This window comes from Salarias fasciatus, chromosome 20 (genome assembly GCF_902148845.1).
Source record: "Salarias fasciatus chromosome 20, fSalaFa1.1, whole genome shotgun sequence".
Classification (NCBI taxonomy): domain Eukaryota; kingdom Metazoa; phylum Chordata; class Actinopteri; order Blenniiformes; family Blenniidae; genus Salarias; species Salarias fasciatus.
Genome location: NC_043764.1, coordinates 9,491,693 through 9,511,000, shown reverse-complemented (window position 1 = coordinate 9,511,000; position 19,308 = coordinate 9,491,693). Strand labels below are relative to the sequence as shown.

The window sequence follows — 19,308 nt, the reverse complement described above, 5'->3', positions numbered from 1 at the left end:
ACAAGACATTTTCTGAATTGGCGAAGTAAGACGACAGACTCATGGATTAATCTCAGTCTTCAGCCCCCTTTCACATATATACATATATAATAAAACTATTCCAACTTTAAAACGTGGGAATTCCATCAACTTGAAGCATTTTCAGGGTCGTGGTGTGAAGATAGATTTCGTGAACATGAAAGAAAAGTAGGAAAAGAAGAAAAGTTCAAGCTTTAATGACAATGACTTAGATGTTTTATCTTTGAATATTTTATTTATATACAACAAAAATAAGCTTGAAGATGTATCAGAAATACCAGTTTATTTAAGAGCAATCACAAGCAGCTGGATTTAGCGTAGGAAAAACAGGCACAAGTCGCAGGCTGTTTGACGTTGACACCTGTCCATCCAGGAGAGCACGCGGAGCTGCAGCGCCAGGAAAGTGCCGATGGTCACTCCTTCCAGCAAGGCGACAAGGTGAAATGTCTCCTGGAGGTGGATATCCTGCGACAGATGCAGGAGGGTCACGGAGGCTGGAACCCCAAAATGGCTGAGGTATTTCTTTTTTTCTTTAATGTTCTTCTGCCTTAAATATGAATATCACAATGCCAGTTGACAGCTTTGCATAACTCCCTGTTGTTTTGATCAGAAAGAGAGACACAAAGTGTACTTCCCACTGACAGTATGCATTCTTTTCATGTAAATCAAGCATGACAGTGAATCCATACGTGCCTCTGGAACCGGAAACAGAGAGAATATTTATATAAGTGGCTCAGATGGACGTTATGGCACTGTGGAAGGAAACAGAGCATCCAAATCTCAGATTGCAGCTGCAAAAGGGAACATTAAGGTCACATCCACACAGAGCACAACCCAGGGTGAAACTGTTTTTTTTTCTTTCTGTGTTTGCAGTACATTTGCCGGATCGGGACTGTTCATAGAATCACTGACCGAGGAGATGTCAGAGTACAGTACAGCAACAACATCCGCTGGACTTTCCATCCTGGCGCTCTCACCAAGGTACTGACGAGTTTCTGTCAGATGGACTCACTTTGCTCATCGGTTTAGTTCAGGAAAACATTTGAGGAAGTGATTTCTATCATCACACAAAACCATTTCAGTAACTACACATGTTTTTTATTCTCTCCTTAGGTGAACACATTTGGAGTTGGGGAGCTTGTAAGAGTATTGGAAGACATGGACAGCGTGAAGAGACTGCAAGCTGGCCACGGAGAGTGGACAGACAGCATGACGCCTGTATGCTAAATCTGCCTGATTGTGCTAACTCCACAACAACATGAGCATCAGCTGATTTCACTTCATAACTTTCAGAAGCTAAAAGTTATTCATGATAAGAATATATTTAGTTTACAATCTATACAAACGTTTTGAATGTAAAATTGTACATATAGCTTATCATAACATATTTCTCTTAACAAAATGTCAAACATCTGACATTTTGACTTGTCGATCTTATAACTATTTCTAACAATTTCAGACATCTTGCATTAACAATTAAGAATTGTTCACTTATGGAACATTGTCATTTCTGAGACACATTCATTCTTTAAGCAAGTGCAGAATGGTCACTTGAGAATAGTCTTTGATTTTTCATTCAAAAATTCTATTTTTTGTAAAAAGCCACACCAAAACAAGGTGAATTCTGCATAATATCAGTGTTTTATTGAATTAAACAATGCTTTTGTTCCTCTCAACTAATCACTTATCCGTCAGTGTCAGGTCCTCTCATAGCCTCTTTTCTTTGCACACAGTAGTTAAATCTTTCACTGAAGTAAAAACCTGATTTGGCAAATGTGTTTAAGTACTTCATGACAATTAATCGTTTCTTGTTGATTTTATTTTCTCTTTTTCAGTTTTTATCCACATTACTTATGTACTTTTCCCCTCCGTAGGTGCTTGGTCAGGTTGGAAAGGTGTTGAAAGTTTATGCTGACGGTGACCTCCGGGTGGCATTCGGAGGCCAGACATGGACGTTTAACCCCGCGTGCCTCTCGGCGCAGCCCGTGGAGGTGGACGCCAACCTCATGACTGCCGAGAACCCCAACGAATCTGGAAGTAAGGCCTCTGCCGGGACGAGGGGGCTCATCTCTAACGCAGCAGCTCCGGCTTTCACTCGTCCTCCCTCTGCCCTCGTCTCTTTCCAGCTCTGTCTCTGCTGCTACGCCCACTTTCTCACACAGGCTGATCCCATTGGCTTCTATAGCCTCCTCTGCCTTTTTTCTTTTTCTTTCTTTTTTTTTTTTTAATTCATGCGTTTGTGGACAGGGTGTCCATTTCTCGAAGTATCCTTCTCTGCTGCATGGCACCATCCTGCATGTTGACGGCAAGAGGGTTTTGGCAGCACGTTTGTCATCTTGTTGGAAGTACTCCTAATCATGATGAAATCTACTCTCTGTGCATGTGTCCGCTTCAGCAGACGGGGGGATGATAACACACTGGTGTGTGTGTGTGAGTGTGTGTGTGTGTGTGTGTGTGTGGATGATTGTGGATGTGTGTGGTCTGATTCCACTGCACGGAGGGACATTTTGACTCATTCTTGTGGTTTTCCTTCAGTGCGGCTTTGACACATTCATTAACCAGTGTGACTTTGAGGTGCTTTTTCTGTCCCCGTGCAAGGTTGTATTTACCATCAGACAGGAGGAGCTAATTTTATTCTTTTATCTCTCCCTTGTTTGTCCCCTTTTTTTGCTACCCCCCCCCCCCTCCCCCCCCCGTCCGTCCTGGATGCGTCTCTGTTCAGGTACTGTCATCTCGGTGCTGGAGAAGCTGCTGTCTCAGTCCACGGAGCAGGACAATCCCAGCCGCTTGGTCATCGAGGCGGCGCACGGCAGTGCCAGCAAAGTGCGGGAGCTGGTGCAGAAGTATCCTGACAAGGTTAGTGCAGCACTCCTTCCGTCTCTGTGCTGCAGTCCAGTCTCTGTTCCAAAAGCTCCTTCCACTAGGACACCAAGACTGGGGGGGGTGTGGGATATTGAATGCCAGGTTGACTCACTGAGCCAGATAAGGCAAAGCTACACTCTGGCCCTTGCCAGTATGTCTGTTGAACTCATTAACTCTGTGCTGTTATGCCACATACCCACACGAAAACAATTGCAGAAATGATTGCGAGCGAGTCGTATGTCTCAATCTTGCGTTTCACATTTGCACGCACTGGTTGGTTTGTAATTTGTTATTCACGCACATCTGAACAGAGAGGAACACGAAAAATGTGTTTAACAAAATTGAAGTAATTCAAATGTTTTGGGGATAAGAAGATTGAAGAAAGCTCTGAGGCTCTAAGCAGCTGCTTGCTTTGGGTAACTGGTTTCACATTTAGATGAGATTCAGAGCAACGTTGTAACATTTGCGGAAATAATGACCAATCATGACACTTCTGCTCCAGAAATCTAATATAAGAACATAAACACTGAGATGTTTTCCCCTTTTGTCTTGGCTGAACAGCCACTCTGCTATAGGATATTTTTATTGTTATCAGGGACAAATTCTACTCCCCCTCTATCTCGCCTCTCTCTCTCCCTTATGAAACAGGCTTCATTTGTTTATTTCCCTCCTAATTCACACCAAGTGGATAGCAAAATTGAATTTATTTGGTGGAGCGTTAATTGCAAAAAGCTGCACTTCAAACCCATTTAGGAAATGTAATAATGTGGTTGAATGTATCTTCAAAATCCTGGCAGCATTACCTATTAATAACAAGTCAAAGGTGGGATCCAGTGAAACTCAGGAGCTGTGTGAAACAGGCTGACATTGTTTAATGCGTCTCTTGACTGTCAGTAACCTTGTTAACCTCGGTGTGATGGGGCGTCCTTCGCTCACTGTGGAGTCATAAAAAATGTTTCCTTCATTGTGCAATTGATTTTGCAGTCTTATGCAAGACAGTTATTCTTAATATATTTCGTGTGCTTATGCATGTTCGCTCCTTCCTTTTTAATGTGCCCAACCTTTAATCCTCGTCAAACCAATTACTATCGATCTGTTCGGCCTTTGCTTTGTTCCAACCTCGATATTATCTTCCTCTAAATGGGAATCCCTAAATCCTGTATAAGCCTGTATAAGTGTTTCTGACAGTGACACACGGTTATATATTAAAAAAAAAAAAAAACAGACAAATGTCCAATTACATTTAAAACCTTACAATTTTGGAAATGATAGTTTTCAATTTTTTTTGTTGTGCTTCATTCATGAAAAAATAGAATAAATCATTCTTAAAATACTCAGCATGGAGGGAGAGAATAACCACAATGAGCCAGAGTACTCAGACTACAGAAGTGAGACTCGTTACATAATATTTTATGATGGGAATTTTTTTTTTCATGATTTACAAGGGTGTTTTTTTTCTTTTTCAGTCAAATATATATATATTTATATATATATAATGTGTGTGTGTGTGTGTATATATATATATATTTTTTTTTTTTCTTCTTCTTTTTTTTTTCTCTCTCTCCACGATATCCAGCTCAGGGACTTGTTATGTTTGATCTGATCTGATCCTGGCTAATAAGAAAAAAGGAAAGAAAAAAAAAAACCTGGACAGGTTTCTTGTCCATCACAGGGGAAACAATAGAAAGACACACACTCATATTCACATCTATGGACCATTTAGACGCATCAGTTCCAGTAACATCCACGCCATTGAACTGAGTAACCCACCGCATGTTGTTTTGCGTGTGCAGTGGTGTGTGGACTATATCGGTCTGTTGTGTCCATGGCTACAGGTGTACTCTGGGATTATGACACTGTTTACTGGGATTATGTGGAATGACGAGCCTGGCTGCTGTCAATGCACAGATTATTTCCAGCCAGTTTGTTCTCAGCGCTGCTGGCGCCCGCACGCCCGTCCAACCTTGATGAATTTTCACCGATGTCTCTCCTCCTGGCAGGTGGACATCAAGAACCAGGGAAAGACTGCGCTGCAGGTCGCAGCCCACCAGGGCCACATGGAGGTGGTCAAGGCTCTGCTTCAGGCCAACGGCTCCATCGAGGTCAAAGACGAAGACGGAGACACGGCGTTGCACTACACTGCCTTTGGGTGAGGACACATGTACTTTTCACTTGATCCTATATCAAGTAAATGAAAAAAAGTAACTCACTGAAGCTCTGGTTCCGAGTAGGAGACGCTTTTTATGCACTAAAGAGCTGACCTGTATGTTCTATCAGTACATGATCTGTTCTGTTGATATGTCAGTGTGTTTGAGTACATTATCTTATAAATGTAGAGCTCTGTGTAGCAATGGAAACACAGTGATTGTTCATTTTAGTTTGCCTGCCTTTTTCTTCAGTAATCAGGCAGAAATCGCACGGCTGCTCTTGAGCAAGGGGGCAAACGTCAACCTCCTGAACAACTCCATGTGCACGGCGCTCCACATCGCTGTCAACAAGGGCTTCACTGACGTGGTGCGGGTGCTGACCGAACATTCGGCTGACGTCAATCTCCAGGTGAGCGGGTGCAGCATGCTTAATCCTGTCACCATGTGTTCACGTACAAGCTGCTGTTTTATGCTGAATAATTTTTAAAATCTTCTTTATTTGATTCTTATAATTAATTCTGAAATGCAGTTGTATGACTGCATAGCCCTAGATATGTGTTTTGTTCAAATATAGTCAAATAAAAACCAATACTGTGCTTTATATTTAACTTACTATTTAGAAATGTTGATGACTTTCCATCTGGACAGTGGGGTTGTTGCCTCTTTGTGATCGTCTGTCTCAGACACACTGGAAACAGCGTACACATCGCACTTTCAAGCACTCCTGATAATGCGCACGCAAATCCACATGTGTGCTCCGTGTTCCTGTTGCTCTGTTACTTCAGCCTCATTAAGGCAGTTTGAGTATCTCTCTTCTGGGGTTTTTTTCAGATGGTCTAACATCCCTGCAACCAGGCCCAGAACACACTCGCTAACTCATGTTCTTCTGCTTGAATAGTGTGTCTGCTCAACTAAAAACATGCCATGACTCTGTTTGTGTGTTGCTCGAGTTCCAACCACTGCTCCGCCACGTCACCGTTTAACACCGACTCCTCTCACTGTCCCGCTTGCCCCCCACCAGGACTCATACGGGGACACGCCACTCCACGACGCCATTGCTAAAGATTTTCGCAACATCATCGAGATTCTGGTCGTGGTGCCCAACATCGACTTCACCCAGCAGAACCACAGAGGCTTCAACCTGCTGCATCACGCCGCCCTCAAAGGGAACAAGCTGTGAGTAGACTTGAACCTCGCATTCAGAAATTAGTCACAGTCAAGTAAAAGTAGGAAGTGATCTCTGTATTTTTAAAGGAACTACGTCTATTTTTTGCAAAGTTAGCTCCATGCGGTCTGCAGATTATGAAACATTGTGCATGGGCCTGAACATAATTAGCTTGTGCGTAATGTGGTGATATTGAGAAATGCAATTTAAAAAAGGAAACGGAACAAATCCAGTCTCTGTCATGAGTGTCACTTCCATTCCTCTCAGCCTGCTCGGTTGTTCACGGCGTCCGGGTGGTTTAAACGCTCGTATCTGATGTGAGCACTGGAAGTGATGTTTGTGCGAGAGTGTGAATCTCACATGTGGGTTCAAATGAGGATTCAAAGGTCGACTCTCAACGCTATCTGTTACAGAAACACAGCTCATCATCTCCCACACAGCTTCTGCTGTTGTCAGCAGGCAGTCGATATCAGGCAAAAATGCAACATCTAAATTTGCATTGCATTCCTCTACATGTGTTTGTCCTCCACATTTTTTCCCAGACCACATCCACTGTTGTCATTTTTTTGGTTTTTTTGTTTTTTTTTTCAGCAATGCAGGTTTCAGATTCATGAGTGGACAAAAATCGCAGGCATCCAAACAAACACTGAACACTATGCCAGATTTTTTTTTTTTTTTTTTCCCCAGGAAAAACTTGCTGAACACAGCAACTGTTGAAGCTTTCATGGCTTATTTCACTATCTCCCTGCTGTGTAACAGTAATATTTTATTTACTTTGTGTTAAAATTTTAAGTATTTGACCTAATTGTTGTTATAATAGGTCAGAATGTTTTTATCTTTCACATGGACAAATACTTCGACCAATCAGAAGACAGGTGAAAGATCACCATCAGCCATTTTACTCAACTCCAATCTGTTTAGTGCCAAATATCAAAGCTGGCCCAGTTACACCTGTCACCAAACACCGCATTGTGTTCGGTCTGTTTTTGTTTATGGCCGCGTGACACTGACTGTTCTTAATCAGGCAGCAGACAGGCCGGCAGACACGCAGGAGATAAACGAGCGCTCCCACCGTGATAACGTTTCAGCCAGCCATAACTCAACTTTTTTTTCTGTGCTACAAGAATATACGAGGGGATAGATTAACGACTCATATATTTCCATGAAATATCAATGTTTCCTCTTTAAAAGCTGATGTTTTCTTTAGTGTACGACTCTCCTTTTTTTTTCTCTCTCTCTCTCTTTGGGTGTTTTTATGAACTCAAATGAACTCTCTTTCCCAAATTATAACGAAAGTGTGTAATGGAAAGTTGTCTGTCTCTTTTTAAAGAGGTGCCATGAGAGACAGGAAGTCGGAATGAAAAACACCAGCATCACCATAAATTTCTTCCCTGAGGCAATGCCACTTCATTCAAGGTTTCCAATTAAAGACTTTTAAAGTTTATCTTATGTAATTTGATTTATAATATCCTGGAAATTTATCATTCGAAGCTTCAAGTCTCTGGTCTGGTCATTAATGACCTTCTGCTTATTTCTGCACAGAATGTAAGAACCATCTGTTTATGCTAGTCTGTTTGACATGTAGCGAGTGGAAAACGATCATGTATTTGTTCCTCATAAGAGGTGACCTCCAGACCAAGAAATCATGTTTAAATCGTGATCACCGTCCAGACCTGACAGATGTCGGCTGGGCAGGAGAAACAGGAGACGACCGACAGGCCGTGAGCGAGCGTGGAAAAGGAACGAGAGCGGAGGCCGTTTAATAAATGTCCGATCTGTTCTGGCGAGTGTCATATGTGCCGTTCTGGGAGTTTAGGCTGGACTCGACGGCATTCATTCAACGTGACATCAGGCGCTGCAGCAGAAGCAGAAACACAGGATTTACAGTGCTCAGGATCAGCTCCGTTCGCCTCTGCATTCGTATATCACCCGCTGGTCTACAGCGCACTGATACAGCCGTGCAGCACAGAAAGTATTTCTCCACGTTTCTGCAGTTTGTAAATGCAAATTTTAACATGCAGTTGGACGATCTGCGCATTAAATGCGATACTTTGTGGATTTAACAAACAGGTTTAACGTTGTTCTTATTTGGGTTTGTTTGGGTTTGTTTCTTAAACAGCCTTCAGTATTTCTGACTGTAACTCCTCCTTTGCTTGATTATTTGATTGCCGTCTCGCTGTTCACATCTTGAACAGTTAAAACTATCTAAGGCGCTCCGGAGAGCCGTTGTGACTTTGCTTGTGTGACAGAAACACAAGAATGTTTTGTTTATTAGGGTATTTATTTATTGTGAGGAAATGGAAAAAGAGGGCTAGAGGCCATGTTCACAAACAGTCCTGGGAAAGAGAAGAAACAGGGCAGCGGGCCAGATTTCATCAGGCAGAGGAGAGCGATGGACGCACAGGAGGGTTAATGTGTTTACTTTAAAAGAAAACAGTTAAGAGGATTTTATTTCCTTTTTTTTTTTTTTATAAGTTTGCATCTTCAACATTTTCTCCGCATTACTCAGATCCCTTGCGTTCCTTATTTACTCCTATATTTTCTTCACTCTCAGCTCTGTTCTCTAAATTCGAGGAATAGTACTCTATCATGTATCCTCATTCTTTTATGAAGCCTGATTAAGAAGCGCGTTACAAACAAACATGATGGAAAGCCCCTAAAAATAACCGAATGTTGACTTCACTCCCCGGGAGAGTCATTAGGAGTGAGTCTGAGATGCCCTCTGGTTGTTGTGCACGGGGACAAGCTTGCGAAAAACCGCCTCAAAACGCCAGCTCACGCCTGAATATTCATGAACACACAGGAGTAACGATTATGGAAATAACGCAGCGCGTCGAAGGCGCAGTGGCCACAGAGGTGACACTGCTGACACGGCCACCTGAAAACCGTGAGAGTGATTTCGGAGCCGAGACGTGTGCGGCCATCAGTCACACACGTGCGGACACACACATATAGAGCTGCATTGCAGGTGCCAGTGACCTCCAGCGTAATGTCCCACATCCTTTAAAAGACGCAGGCCGTTCGCTGTAATGTTCGGCTGCACATGTAGCACAGCGGCTCGTGCTCTCGGCAGTTCAGGCTTCAGTAATGTCATCGCGGTGGATCAGCAGTCGGCTGCTAATGAGCCGGTCAGCGGCGGCAGTTGTAATAATCAAAGCTGCATTGAAACGGCTCCTTTATGCTGTTGGAAATAATAGCTGAAGCTCCACTTCTGGTGTGGAACGGCAATGTCTGTTTTTGTGATCTTTCATTTTTCTTGTAGTCTGTGTCGGTATGTCGGCTAATCTGGGACAGCACTGACTGATCGCTGTGCAGCTAATCAATGAAGTGCCAAGGACGACGCTGGTCGGCCGTGACACTTGTGATTTGTACTAGAAACTGGATTCATTTTGCGCATTTGTGATTGAAAGTGTCCTCTCACACACTGCATGTGATGAGATTCAGCACTGATAAGGTCATCGTGATGTAAATCCTGACTCTGTTGGAACTTACTCAGCCGCTGGTCGAGTCATATCTGTTACAAATATATGATTCGATTAGTGATGACTAATTGGCTTAACCTCATATTCTCACCCCTGTCACATTGTGAGTAACGACGTTTCATCTGAAATGTCCCTCTGTTTCAAATCAAAAGCCGTTCGATAGGATTTTATTTATTGTTGTTTTGAGACACTGGATCTGAAAGTCAGTCACATTTCAGAGCCTCACATGCACAGAGAGTGAACCACGACGCGACTGAACCCACCCATTCAAATGTACCTTCTTGTGCATTCAAGTGCTTCTTTAACCGTAATACAGAGATGTAGTAAGAACATACATGCAGCATTTATACTCACTCAATGTGGATACAGTTTAAAAAATTAAAATTTTGTGATCGCTTGAAGAATAACACATCTAAATACTCTGGTTAATTTTTTTTTCATGTTCCTTCCAAAAATATGTTTATTGCTTCTGTTCTGTGTTGTTCATTCTCGTTCTGATAGAGTTTTCTTATACAGCAATAGAGCCATTAGTCCGGATCTGTTTTGGAAACAGTAATCGTCTCTTTTGTGCGGTCCATGTATCTGCGTCATTTTAATAATTGGCTCCTCTAAGGACAGGCAGCAGCTTCATCTATCACCGTGATTATCATCAGCAGATCCAGCATCAGAAGTGACCTAACATCCAGAGAAAGTTTGGTTCACGTCACACCGGCGCCTCTGCGGTGACACGTCGTCTTCCTGGGCGCTCGCTGTGGCTGTCGGCTTCAATTTCACACGTCATAAAGCAGACTCAGCTCCAGAGCAGAGGACGACACGACAGTGCGGCCCAGCCTTCCACTGCAGCATCGGCCATGCTGCAGGAAACGCTAAAACTTCCTAAAAATCGACACTTCTGCTCCTGCGCGTCCACAGTGAACCGACAGATGAGCCTGGTTCAGGTTGCGTGACCTTGGGGGAATCGAGTGGCGTCGAGGTGCTGATTGCGGTGTTTGTGATCCGTTGTTGCACGCTGGTTTGAGAGCGACCGTGAAGGCGTTGTTCCTGTCAGATTAGCTCGTCAGAAGCTGGGTCTCTGTCCAAGCTCGAGTCAAAACGCTGAGGCGCGGGATAATATTAGCCTCCTATTCTGAGAGCTTCCCGCTGTCTGTATGTCACGTCGTCTTTGCTGCTCCCATCACACTGTCACTGTTTGTACACATTTGTGAATAGAATTATAGGCTTAAGACATAAGCTTTGAAAATATTTACTACTTGCTGATTAGTGAGTATTAAAGCTGTCACATTTAATGACTAAATATTGTCACTTCAAAACAGAATTCCACTGAAATACGTGTAAAATGATAATTTGATGGTGTTTTATACTAAAGACTCCAATACAACCGTTGAATTCAAAGCAGTCAATGCAATGAGTTCATTCAAATTGGGGTAAACCTGAGCAAAATTACACGTTTCATCATTTCCACTTCAAAAGGTGTCTAAATGGACTTTATTTCCTTAAAGATTGCCTTTATGTTCTAGAGTGTTGCTGTTCACAATCATGACTCACTAAAACTTTAGATTGTAGCAACAGTTACTGATACTTACTCTTGTTTTCTGTGCACAGTGTTGATGTTTTTCATCATTTTTCATCTTTTTTGGGATAAATACATTCATCAGGTGGTGTAACTAAGAGTAGGAAATGTTTTTTGTTGTTTGACCTGTGTTGTTTGTCCCGGCTGCAGGGCCACAGAGAAGATCCTGGCGCGAGCGCGGCAGCTGGTGGACGTTAAGAAGGAGGACGGCTTTTCGGCGCTGCATCTGGCTGCTCTCAACAACCACAGGGACGTCGCCGAGATCCTCATCAAGGAGGTGAGAGCAGAACAAGGCGACCCCCCGCCGACTTTTACTGATTTCAAATCAACATCATGTAAGCGGCTGTTTCCTCCTCTTCTTCCACAGGGACGCTGCGACATCAACATCCGCAACAACCGCAACCAGACGCCGCTGCAGCTGGCCGTCACGCAGGGCCACACCGACCTGGTGCAGCTGCTGGTGGCCGAGGGCGCCGACGTCAACATGGAGGACGAGGACGGCGACACGGCCATGCACGTCGCCCTGCTCCGTCCGCAGCTGGCCAACGTGGTGCTCAGCCCCGCCGTGGGAACCAGCAGCACGGAGGAGAGCAGCGAGGGCTGCTCCTCCACGTCGCTCTACTGCAGGGTAAGAGTCAAGAGAAGAGGGGGGGTTTGTTTTCCACCGTGCAGATATTTCTGTACTTTCTGCTCCCCGGAGGTTAAAACAAATCATAGTTACTGTAAATCCATAAAACCATCTGCTGGTAACAGTTATGACTGCTGAAGATTCAGAAATTGACATATTTGGGAGAGACTTTTTTTTTTAATTCAGATTTTACTTCAGTTCCCGATAAAACAATACGATGCATTCGAATCATGATGTGCGTCATTGCTACTGATTAGACTGGTGTGTTCACACTGACAAACATCGTATCACACTTCTACTTACTAAGTTCAGTCTGCAGTTTTACCAAAATCTACACAACTATCTTTAATCCCTTTAAATAAATTATGTGAGTGTATTTGCCAACCCTGCAGTTCTGCAAATCCTGACATTGACTCTTTCAGATCATGAATTATGTAAATTTAGGATGAATTATTTATACTGTATATCAAAATATTAACAGTATTCTTGAATTAAATAATGTTTAAAACCAGTCCTCATGAAAGCATTTATTTGGGTTACTCCAAGAAAGTGAAGAAAACTGTAGCCATGATCTTGGAGGTTATTCCAGGCCGAGGGAGTGTGTGTCCTTCACCTGCTAAACGGGATAAAAGGTAAGAGGAGGGAGAAACGTGCAGCAGGTGGCACGGCTTTATTGGGCCAGAGTTAGCTGAGGAGAAAGGACTTTAGTTTATTGTGTAAACTGGCGAGATAGCGAGGTTAGCTGAGGAGAGAGTCATTAAGTAGCAGAGGGCTAAAGCGGTTTTAAACGGTATAAATTAAAGCAGGTGTTTAGGTTTTTAAGGGGAAAAAAACAAGTATTAACTGGATTAAAAGCTACATTAATTAGAGCTGCTAACCTTCAGCATTTAGGATTTCTCCTCTGAGAAATGAAGACTACCCTGCCTTCTCATCTTAAACAATAGTTTGAAAATGAACAGGTTAGAGGCTGAAAGTGAGACAGTGGAGGAGGAGAGGAGTTGAAGAGGGTCCATTTAATGTCGCACTACAGGTTTGGCAAAGATGGCGCTCCAGTTAAGACGTCTGTGATAAATTTTGGCGAACGGCGTAAACACACCAAGTCACTTCTACCCTGAGAGGACGGCTTCATCAAGATGTCAAAAAACTTGGACAGGAGCGGCGTCTGTTAATCCAAGAATCCAAAAGAAGCCCCGCGATGCTGTTCATCTTCAGAGGCACCAGTCTCACCAGTAACATCACTGCAGCAGGAATGCAGCCGTCAGAGGAGCGCGTTTAGCTTTTAGAAAAATCCCCGCTGTTTAGTCACATGAAACTGTATTATTCATGTTTCGTTTGCCACTTGGAACGAGCTGCCAGCACAACACTGACACACAGGTTCACCTCGTCAAGCCGTTAGATGATGCATTCAGTTCTGAAGCAGCATTTATCTTGAGTGAATCAGTTTCTTCCCTCTGACGTGCTTCTGTTTATCAGTTGGTGGCAACGATGGAGTGAAGGAGCTGCGTTGAGCATTTTGCTCGGATTGCTGTGTTGGACGGAGGGTTCAAACAGTTCAGGAATCATTTTCAAGCTCTGTGTTTGTGGGCTTAATAAATCAATTCTGGATGCCGCTCCCCCAACTATCCCGCAGCTGACCACATGTGTGAAAGATGGACGATCCTGGAGATCTGGGAAATTGCTGGGCTGGGCAGGCTAATAGATGTGGGCAGTCATGGAGCTGTTAATTATGCGCCTGTTCCGTTGGCTTCTGGTCAGTGGTGTGTGAGTTTGTGTCTGGAGCCTTTCCAAATGAAGAGAGAAGACTGTGTGAGCAGATTATCCGTGGAGGTGAATCGTGTTCCCGCTCCCCTCTCTGTGGGTTTTCGCAGCTCTGTCGAACGCCCTGCTCTCCTTTTTCTGTGACGTTCACCCTCATCACAGCGTCTCTCTCTCTCCACCGGACCTCTTTAGACACGAGGAAAAGGGCTCCGGCCGGCTTTTCTCGGTGACCTGGTGAAACGGAGGCGCCGCTGCGCCTCCTCGACAGGTGGCCGACGTGTTTTCAGTCCAGCTCGGGTTGTTGGTGACGTGCCGGCCCGGAGACTTGATGCAGGCGACACGCTCCATCTCAGTCTGTTTAATCCACGGGGGTGCAGAGGGGGAGCTTTCTTCCTGAAATCCAGGATTAAGCTCCTCGGTCTGGTTCCCGCTGAGGCCAAGGCTGTTTTCCACCCCGCAGGAGCTTCTTCACCCTCCAGCTGCCTGTAGACTGATTCCATGTTTTCTTTTGTGTCGGACTAGAGCAAGTCGTATGGAAACTTGACAGATCGGCAGTCATGAGTTTCGAGGCAACTGTTGTTGCTGACGACAACAAACACAACATCAAACTAGTTTGAAACAGGATTTACAGCCATTGTCTGTAATCTGAGGGTTTTTACCCTGCAGAGGATTGACGGCCGGCCGGAATCTTAACATTTAAAGCTGCAGACTGTACAACCAAGACAGTGAGCTGCAAGACACAGAAATCACTGTAAAGCTGAAGAAAAATCTATACATGGGTGCTAATCTTCAAAAACCACGACAAGCAACACTTCACGCGGTCGCCTAGCATCACAGTAATCAAAGCAGATATTGATCAGAGCACCGTTAAAGGGCTCAGCGCGGGATGTGTTCATCAGGCACTGAAGCTGCAGCCGTACAGAATGCTAATGGAAGAGCGCGTCGTTCCATCTTTCTGCTGGGTTTTTGTTTGTTTGTTTTTAGACTGAATGCAGTTATATGATGAGTTTTAGTTCAGTGGCCTTCATCGGGAGACCTTGAGCCTTTCCTGTGAGCCACTTTTTATACAAGCGCCCTAACTGCTATTGATCAGTCGATACCACTGCACCAATGAAGAATGTCCTTTTCAGTCCTCATGACCGAAAACACTGCAGCTCCACTCTACACTCGGAGCCCCTGCAAACACACACGTACACACACTAGATGTGGGTTTATTTATTGACCTTAGCTGGAGCACACAGTTTTTTCTCTTCACTTTCAAGTATTGAAATGATGAGAAATGTGTGTGTGTGTATACTTGGACGTCAGTGTGTTGTAAATCAGGAGTTCTAACTTTTTCTCTCCTGTCTTCTTCCTCCCTTCTTTCAATCGTCATCGTGTGGACACACAGCTGAACTCTTCCGGTCTTCTGGGAAGCACGGAGCTGAGCGTCGGCACAGCCATCGCCTGTTTTCTGGCGCAGGAAGGAGCCGACATCAACTACGCCAACCACAAGGGCAAGAGTCCTCTGGACCTGGTGGCAGACAGCACCATGCTGCAGCTCATCAAGAGCTTCTCGGAAAAACACAGGTAGACAGATGAAGTCTTGTAGTTTTTTTTTTCTTTCGGTTTTTAAGAAAGGATTTGCTTCAGATTGTATTGTGAAAGCTGCGCGTTGCCTCTCAGGTTGCAGCGTCTGCAGGCCATCACGTGTGGACAGGGCCTGAGCAGCGCCAGCCTCCGGCGGGTCCACACGACGCCCAACACCATGACCAACCTGGTTCTTCCCACGCCGCCCGGGCCCAGCGAATGCCTCATCTGCTCCGAACTGGCTCTGCTGGTGCTCTTCTGCCCCTGCCAGCACAGCGTGGCCTGTGAAGGTCGGTGGAGACAACACATTCATAACTATTACCGTTTATTAAACTGAATCATTGGAAGGCCCATTTTGTTTGCGAAAAATTGAGTTCTCGCTTCCTGTCCGACCAGAATGTGCCCATCGGATGAAGAAATGCATCAAATGCCAGGTCACAATCACCAAGAAAATTAGGCAAGGTAAGAAGGATTATGGCGTTTTATAACAAAACTGTTTGAAGAGAAGCCCAAGGCTTTCCCATAAATCCGTGTTTTGTTTCTTCTGCTGCTATTGAGATATAGATTTACAATAACTGCAGATCATGTGAGAATGAAGTCCCTGTGTCTCAGCTGGTCGCCATGTATTCATGTTTATCCGCAGAAGCGCAGGATCTTATAGTCAGTAGCAGAGTGAATCAGCGGGACGATCTCATCTTACATCAGGCTGCCCTGCTTGCATAAAAACCACTTGACTTGACTGAAAATATTCCCGCTGACCCCCTCTCCCCCCCCCCCCCCCCCCCCCCCCCCCCCCCCCCCCTCCCCCGCAGACCAAACGGAGGTGGACTGCAGCCCCGGCACCGAGAACTCGGAGCAGCACAACCTCCTGGAGCAGCTGCAGTCGCGCTACCGCCAGATGGAGGAGCGGATCACCTGCCCCATCTGCATCGACAACCACATCAAGCTGGTCTTCCAGTGCGGACACGCCTCCTGCATCGACTGCAGCGCCGCGCTCAAGACCTGCCCCATCTGCAGGCAGACCATCCGGGAGCGCATCCAGCTGTTCGTCTGAGCCGCTCCCGCTCCTCTCAGCTCTTCACCACCCAAAGAGGATGTGGGACGGGGCGGGGGCTGCCGGGACGGAGAGAGGCGCGGCCTCCACCTGCCCCTCGCGCCCATTCACGCCCCCGGGATGGAACTGTCACCCCCCCCCCCCCCCCCCTCGGTTGCTTTGCTGTAAGACGCCGTGTCCCGTCGCTGAGAGTTCACTGTTACGTTCTGAGTATTTTCCATGTTTGAGCAGCACAGACAGAAACATGTCGGTCACTCTGATTTCATTTTAAGCACCAGAACTGACGTTTACTCGCCTGGAACCGGACGAGGCAAAGTCGTGAGGCCATTCTGACATTTCAAATTCTCTGATTGATAGGCTGGGAGGAAACCCCCCCCCCCCCCCCCATCCCCACCTCTCTCCTCTCTCCTCTGAGGCCTCTTCTATGTCTGAGCCTCAGCCAGCCCGCCAGCCAGCCAGCCGCCTCTTGTAATCTGTCCTATCTTTGCTGCTTTAAGTGGATGTCTGTTACCCATCATCCTCTCTGGCTTTCTGGCCTCTTCTGTTTACAAAGGCTGCACAGAAATCAGTTCTCGTCTTCTTTGCTCCTCAGCCTGTCCTGTGAATTCTGTTTGCTCTCATTCGTATCAATCTCTTAATAATCAGTGTTAGTCTCTGCAGAGGGAGTTGGTATAACTAAAGGCTCTCTATATAGTCCCCAACCACTTGTCTGTATGCAAGGGGAAATACTCACTATATATGCATGAATATATGCATATTGTAAAGCTGAAAATGACTGTGTTGTCATGGGTGATTTGTAGTCGTCGTTTTATGTTCCTCTGGTTACATTTGTGGTTTTTAAATGTACCTCAGAGTACAGGTTTTTTTTATTTATGCGTGAAAGGTGGTGTTACTTAGTAATGTCCTTTTCAGTTGGTGTTTTGCTTGGCAAAAAAAACGTTTTTGGTTTCTACTGAAATTCACCCCACAAGCCTATGTCCTCTACTCAGGGTATCAAATCATTTGAAAGCACTTGGGATATCCATACAGGCTAGAAGAGCTCCCCTACACACACACACACACACACACACACACACACACACACACACACACACACACACACACACTCAGCACTATAGAGAACATTGTATCAGATCACTTTGGTGGACGGTTCCCTGAGGGAAAAGGTTGTTCAGATGCAGTCATAAACTTGAGCATATTGACTAAGAATGAGGTTTATTAACCTTGAAAAAAATCAGACTTATTAGTGAAAGTCTGTTTGCAGAGGGGATTCTGGAACAAACCTGACATTTCACTAAAAGTAGACTCAGAAAAATCCTCCGATCCTCCCAGAAGCACCAGTCACCTTCATATCTGAGTGTAACGTGGGCAAAAAGCACGTCTGGACAACACAGACCGAATCAGCGACTCAGTATCACGTCATGTTTTCGATGAGAGGTCTCGATCGTCTGATCGGTGTTTTCATAGAATATTAACACGAAGCGACGATGGAAACAGCATCTGTTTTTACTGCTGAAGCTGGACAATAGCGCCCGGCGTCACGCCGCTGAGACCCCGACACTCTGCAAGGGGGATTTTTCATGTTACCCACCAGATGTATTGTAAGATGTAGAATCAGAAGGGCAAAAACACGGTGTTGCTGTGTTGTGTCTGTAGCTCCATGTCGACTTCCTGGTCCGCTCATATCTGAACAGCACCCCTCCTCCTCCTCCTCCTTCCCTCGTCTTTCTCCTCTGGAGGTCTGGATTGTACATCATCTTCATTCCTTTTCAATGTTTCGGTGTGTTTTCTTGAAGGGCTTATGCATATGAGAAAAAAAAAATTGTATCTATTTTAATCCTAATTTAATTTTTATTTTATATAACAAAGGAGACAGGAAGTGTTTTTTGTCTTCATCATATCCCAGATTTTGGGAGAGCCAATGTTAAAGATGTACATTTGAATGTTTCGGGGGGTGTATCCTGTCTCACTCTGCCTTTTTTTTAATGTGTAAAGAAAAAAAAAAGAGAGAGAGAAAAAAAAAAGAGCTGAAGGAAACAAAGATGTACCGTGGGGTTTACTTTGAGGGAAGAACTTTTACATCAGTGCCAAATCGCATGAGGATGTGCATGGGCATGCACGCCCCCAGTTACCTAGACGCACTATGCTAAACCCCTCCGAGCTCATGGGAGGGTGCAATTATTCCAGCAGAGAGAAGTAAACTCAAAGCAGACTTAATTTTTTTTTTTTCTTTAGTCACTGATCCAGAAGTATTATCTCAGCACAGTTACTGGTATTAGCATTTGCGCTAATGGTGTTAGCCTTCTAACGTCAGCAGTAGTGCTCTGAGCCTCCTCGTGTTCTCAATGGAAAGGTGGAGACTTACACCCACTTCCAAAATACCGTCTGTCCCATATAGTTTGGAGCTTTTTACAAGTATATATATTTATATTTTGTGAGACATCAATCAAGGGACACGTTTCTTACAGAAAATACAGCATTCAAGCATCGGTCTTCTAAGTTGATGGATTTACCTGGCAAAGGCAATAATGTTTTAGAAAAACATGGGGAAGATGTTTGCGTTTGTTTTTTTTTTTTTTTGTTTTTTTTTTGGTTTGTTTTATTTTGTTTTCGGTTTCTCTCCCCGTCGAGGAAGTTGCTGTGAAATGGGGGAAACAATTTATGTATAAAATACTAATAAAGCAGCAAACGTTACTGTTGGTGTTTGTACAGTTCAGCTCTTGGAGTTCTAATGTTGGCCTTACTGTCCATTCCTCCTCTGTTGATGTTTTTTCAGTTGTATTCTGTACAAAAATATTTTGCAATAAATATGGAACTGTTTTCTAAGGACAAAGTGAAGTCCTGAGTTTCAATTATTTGTGTTTTAACATAGTGGAAACATCTTCATCGATGAAGATTTTGCTGATTTTTGGCATTCTGCTCCTGCTCTTTCGCCGACATCCACATTGGGTCACGTCGGGATCACCGATGTGCATCACCACTAGACCCTCCTGATTCGTCACAATATTTTATTAATTGCCATTTCTACATCCTCCCAACCTGTTTCTCGGATGCA

At 44.6% G+C, this 19,308-nt stretch overlaps 1 protein-coding gene across 3 annotated transcripts in view; it reads left to right on the top strand.

Moving 5' to 3' along the window:
* mib2 (MIB E3 ubiquitin protein ligase 2) overlaps positions 1 to 19,089 on the top strand; it is a 43,455-nt gene extending 24,366 nt beyond the window's left edge. For all 3 annotated transcript variants that reach the window (XM_030117925.1, XM_030117924.1, XM_030117926.1), the window contains 14 exons: positions 392 to 534; positions 892 to 999; positions 1,132 to 1,236; positions 1,893 to 2,055; positions 2,741 to 2,874; positions 4,881 to 5,029; positions 5,280 to 5,436; positions 6,049 to 6,203; positions 11,395 to 11,521; positions 11,612 to 11,872; positions 15,021 to 15,199; positions 15,296 to 15,489; positions 15,596 to 15,661; positions 16,012 to 19,089. In XM_030117925.1, the coding sequence (XP_029973785.1) occupies positions 392 to 534; positions 892 to 999; positions 1,132 to 1,236; positions 1,893 to 2,055; positions 2,741 to 2,874; positions 4,881 to 5,029; positions 5,280 to 5,436; positions 6,049 to 6,203; positions 11,395 to 11,521; positions 11,612 to 11,872; positions 15,021 to 15,199; positions 15,296 to 15,489; positions 15,596 to 15,661; positions 16,012 to 16,253 (2,183 nt within the window). In that variant the 3' untranslated portion in view covers positions 16,254 to 19,089. The remainder of the gene's footprint in view (positions 1 to 391; positions 535 to 891; positions 1,000 to 1,131; positions 1,237 to 1,892; positions 2,056 to 2,740; positions 2,875 to 4,880; positions 5,030 to 5,279; positions 5,437 to 6,048; positions 6,204 to 11,394; positions 11,522 to 11,611; positions 11,873 to 15,020; positions 15,200 to 15,295; positions 15,490 to 15,595; positions 15,662 to 16,011) is intronic.
* Positions 19,090 to 19,308: the final 219 nt, after the last annotated feature.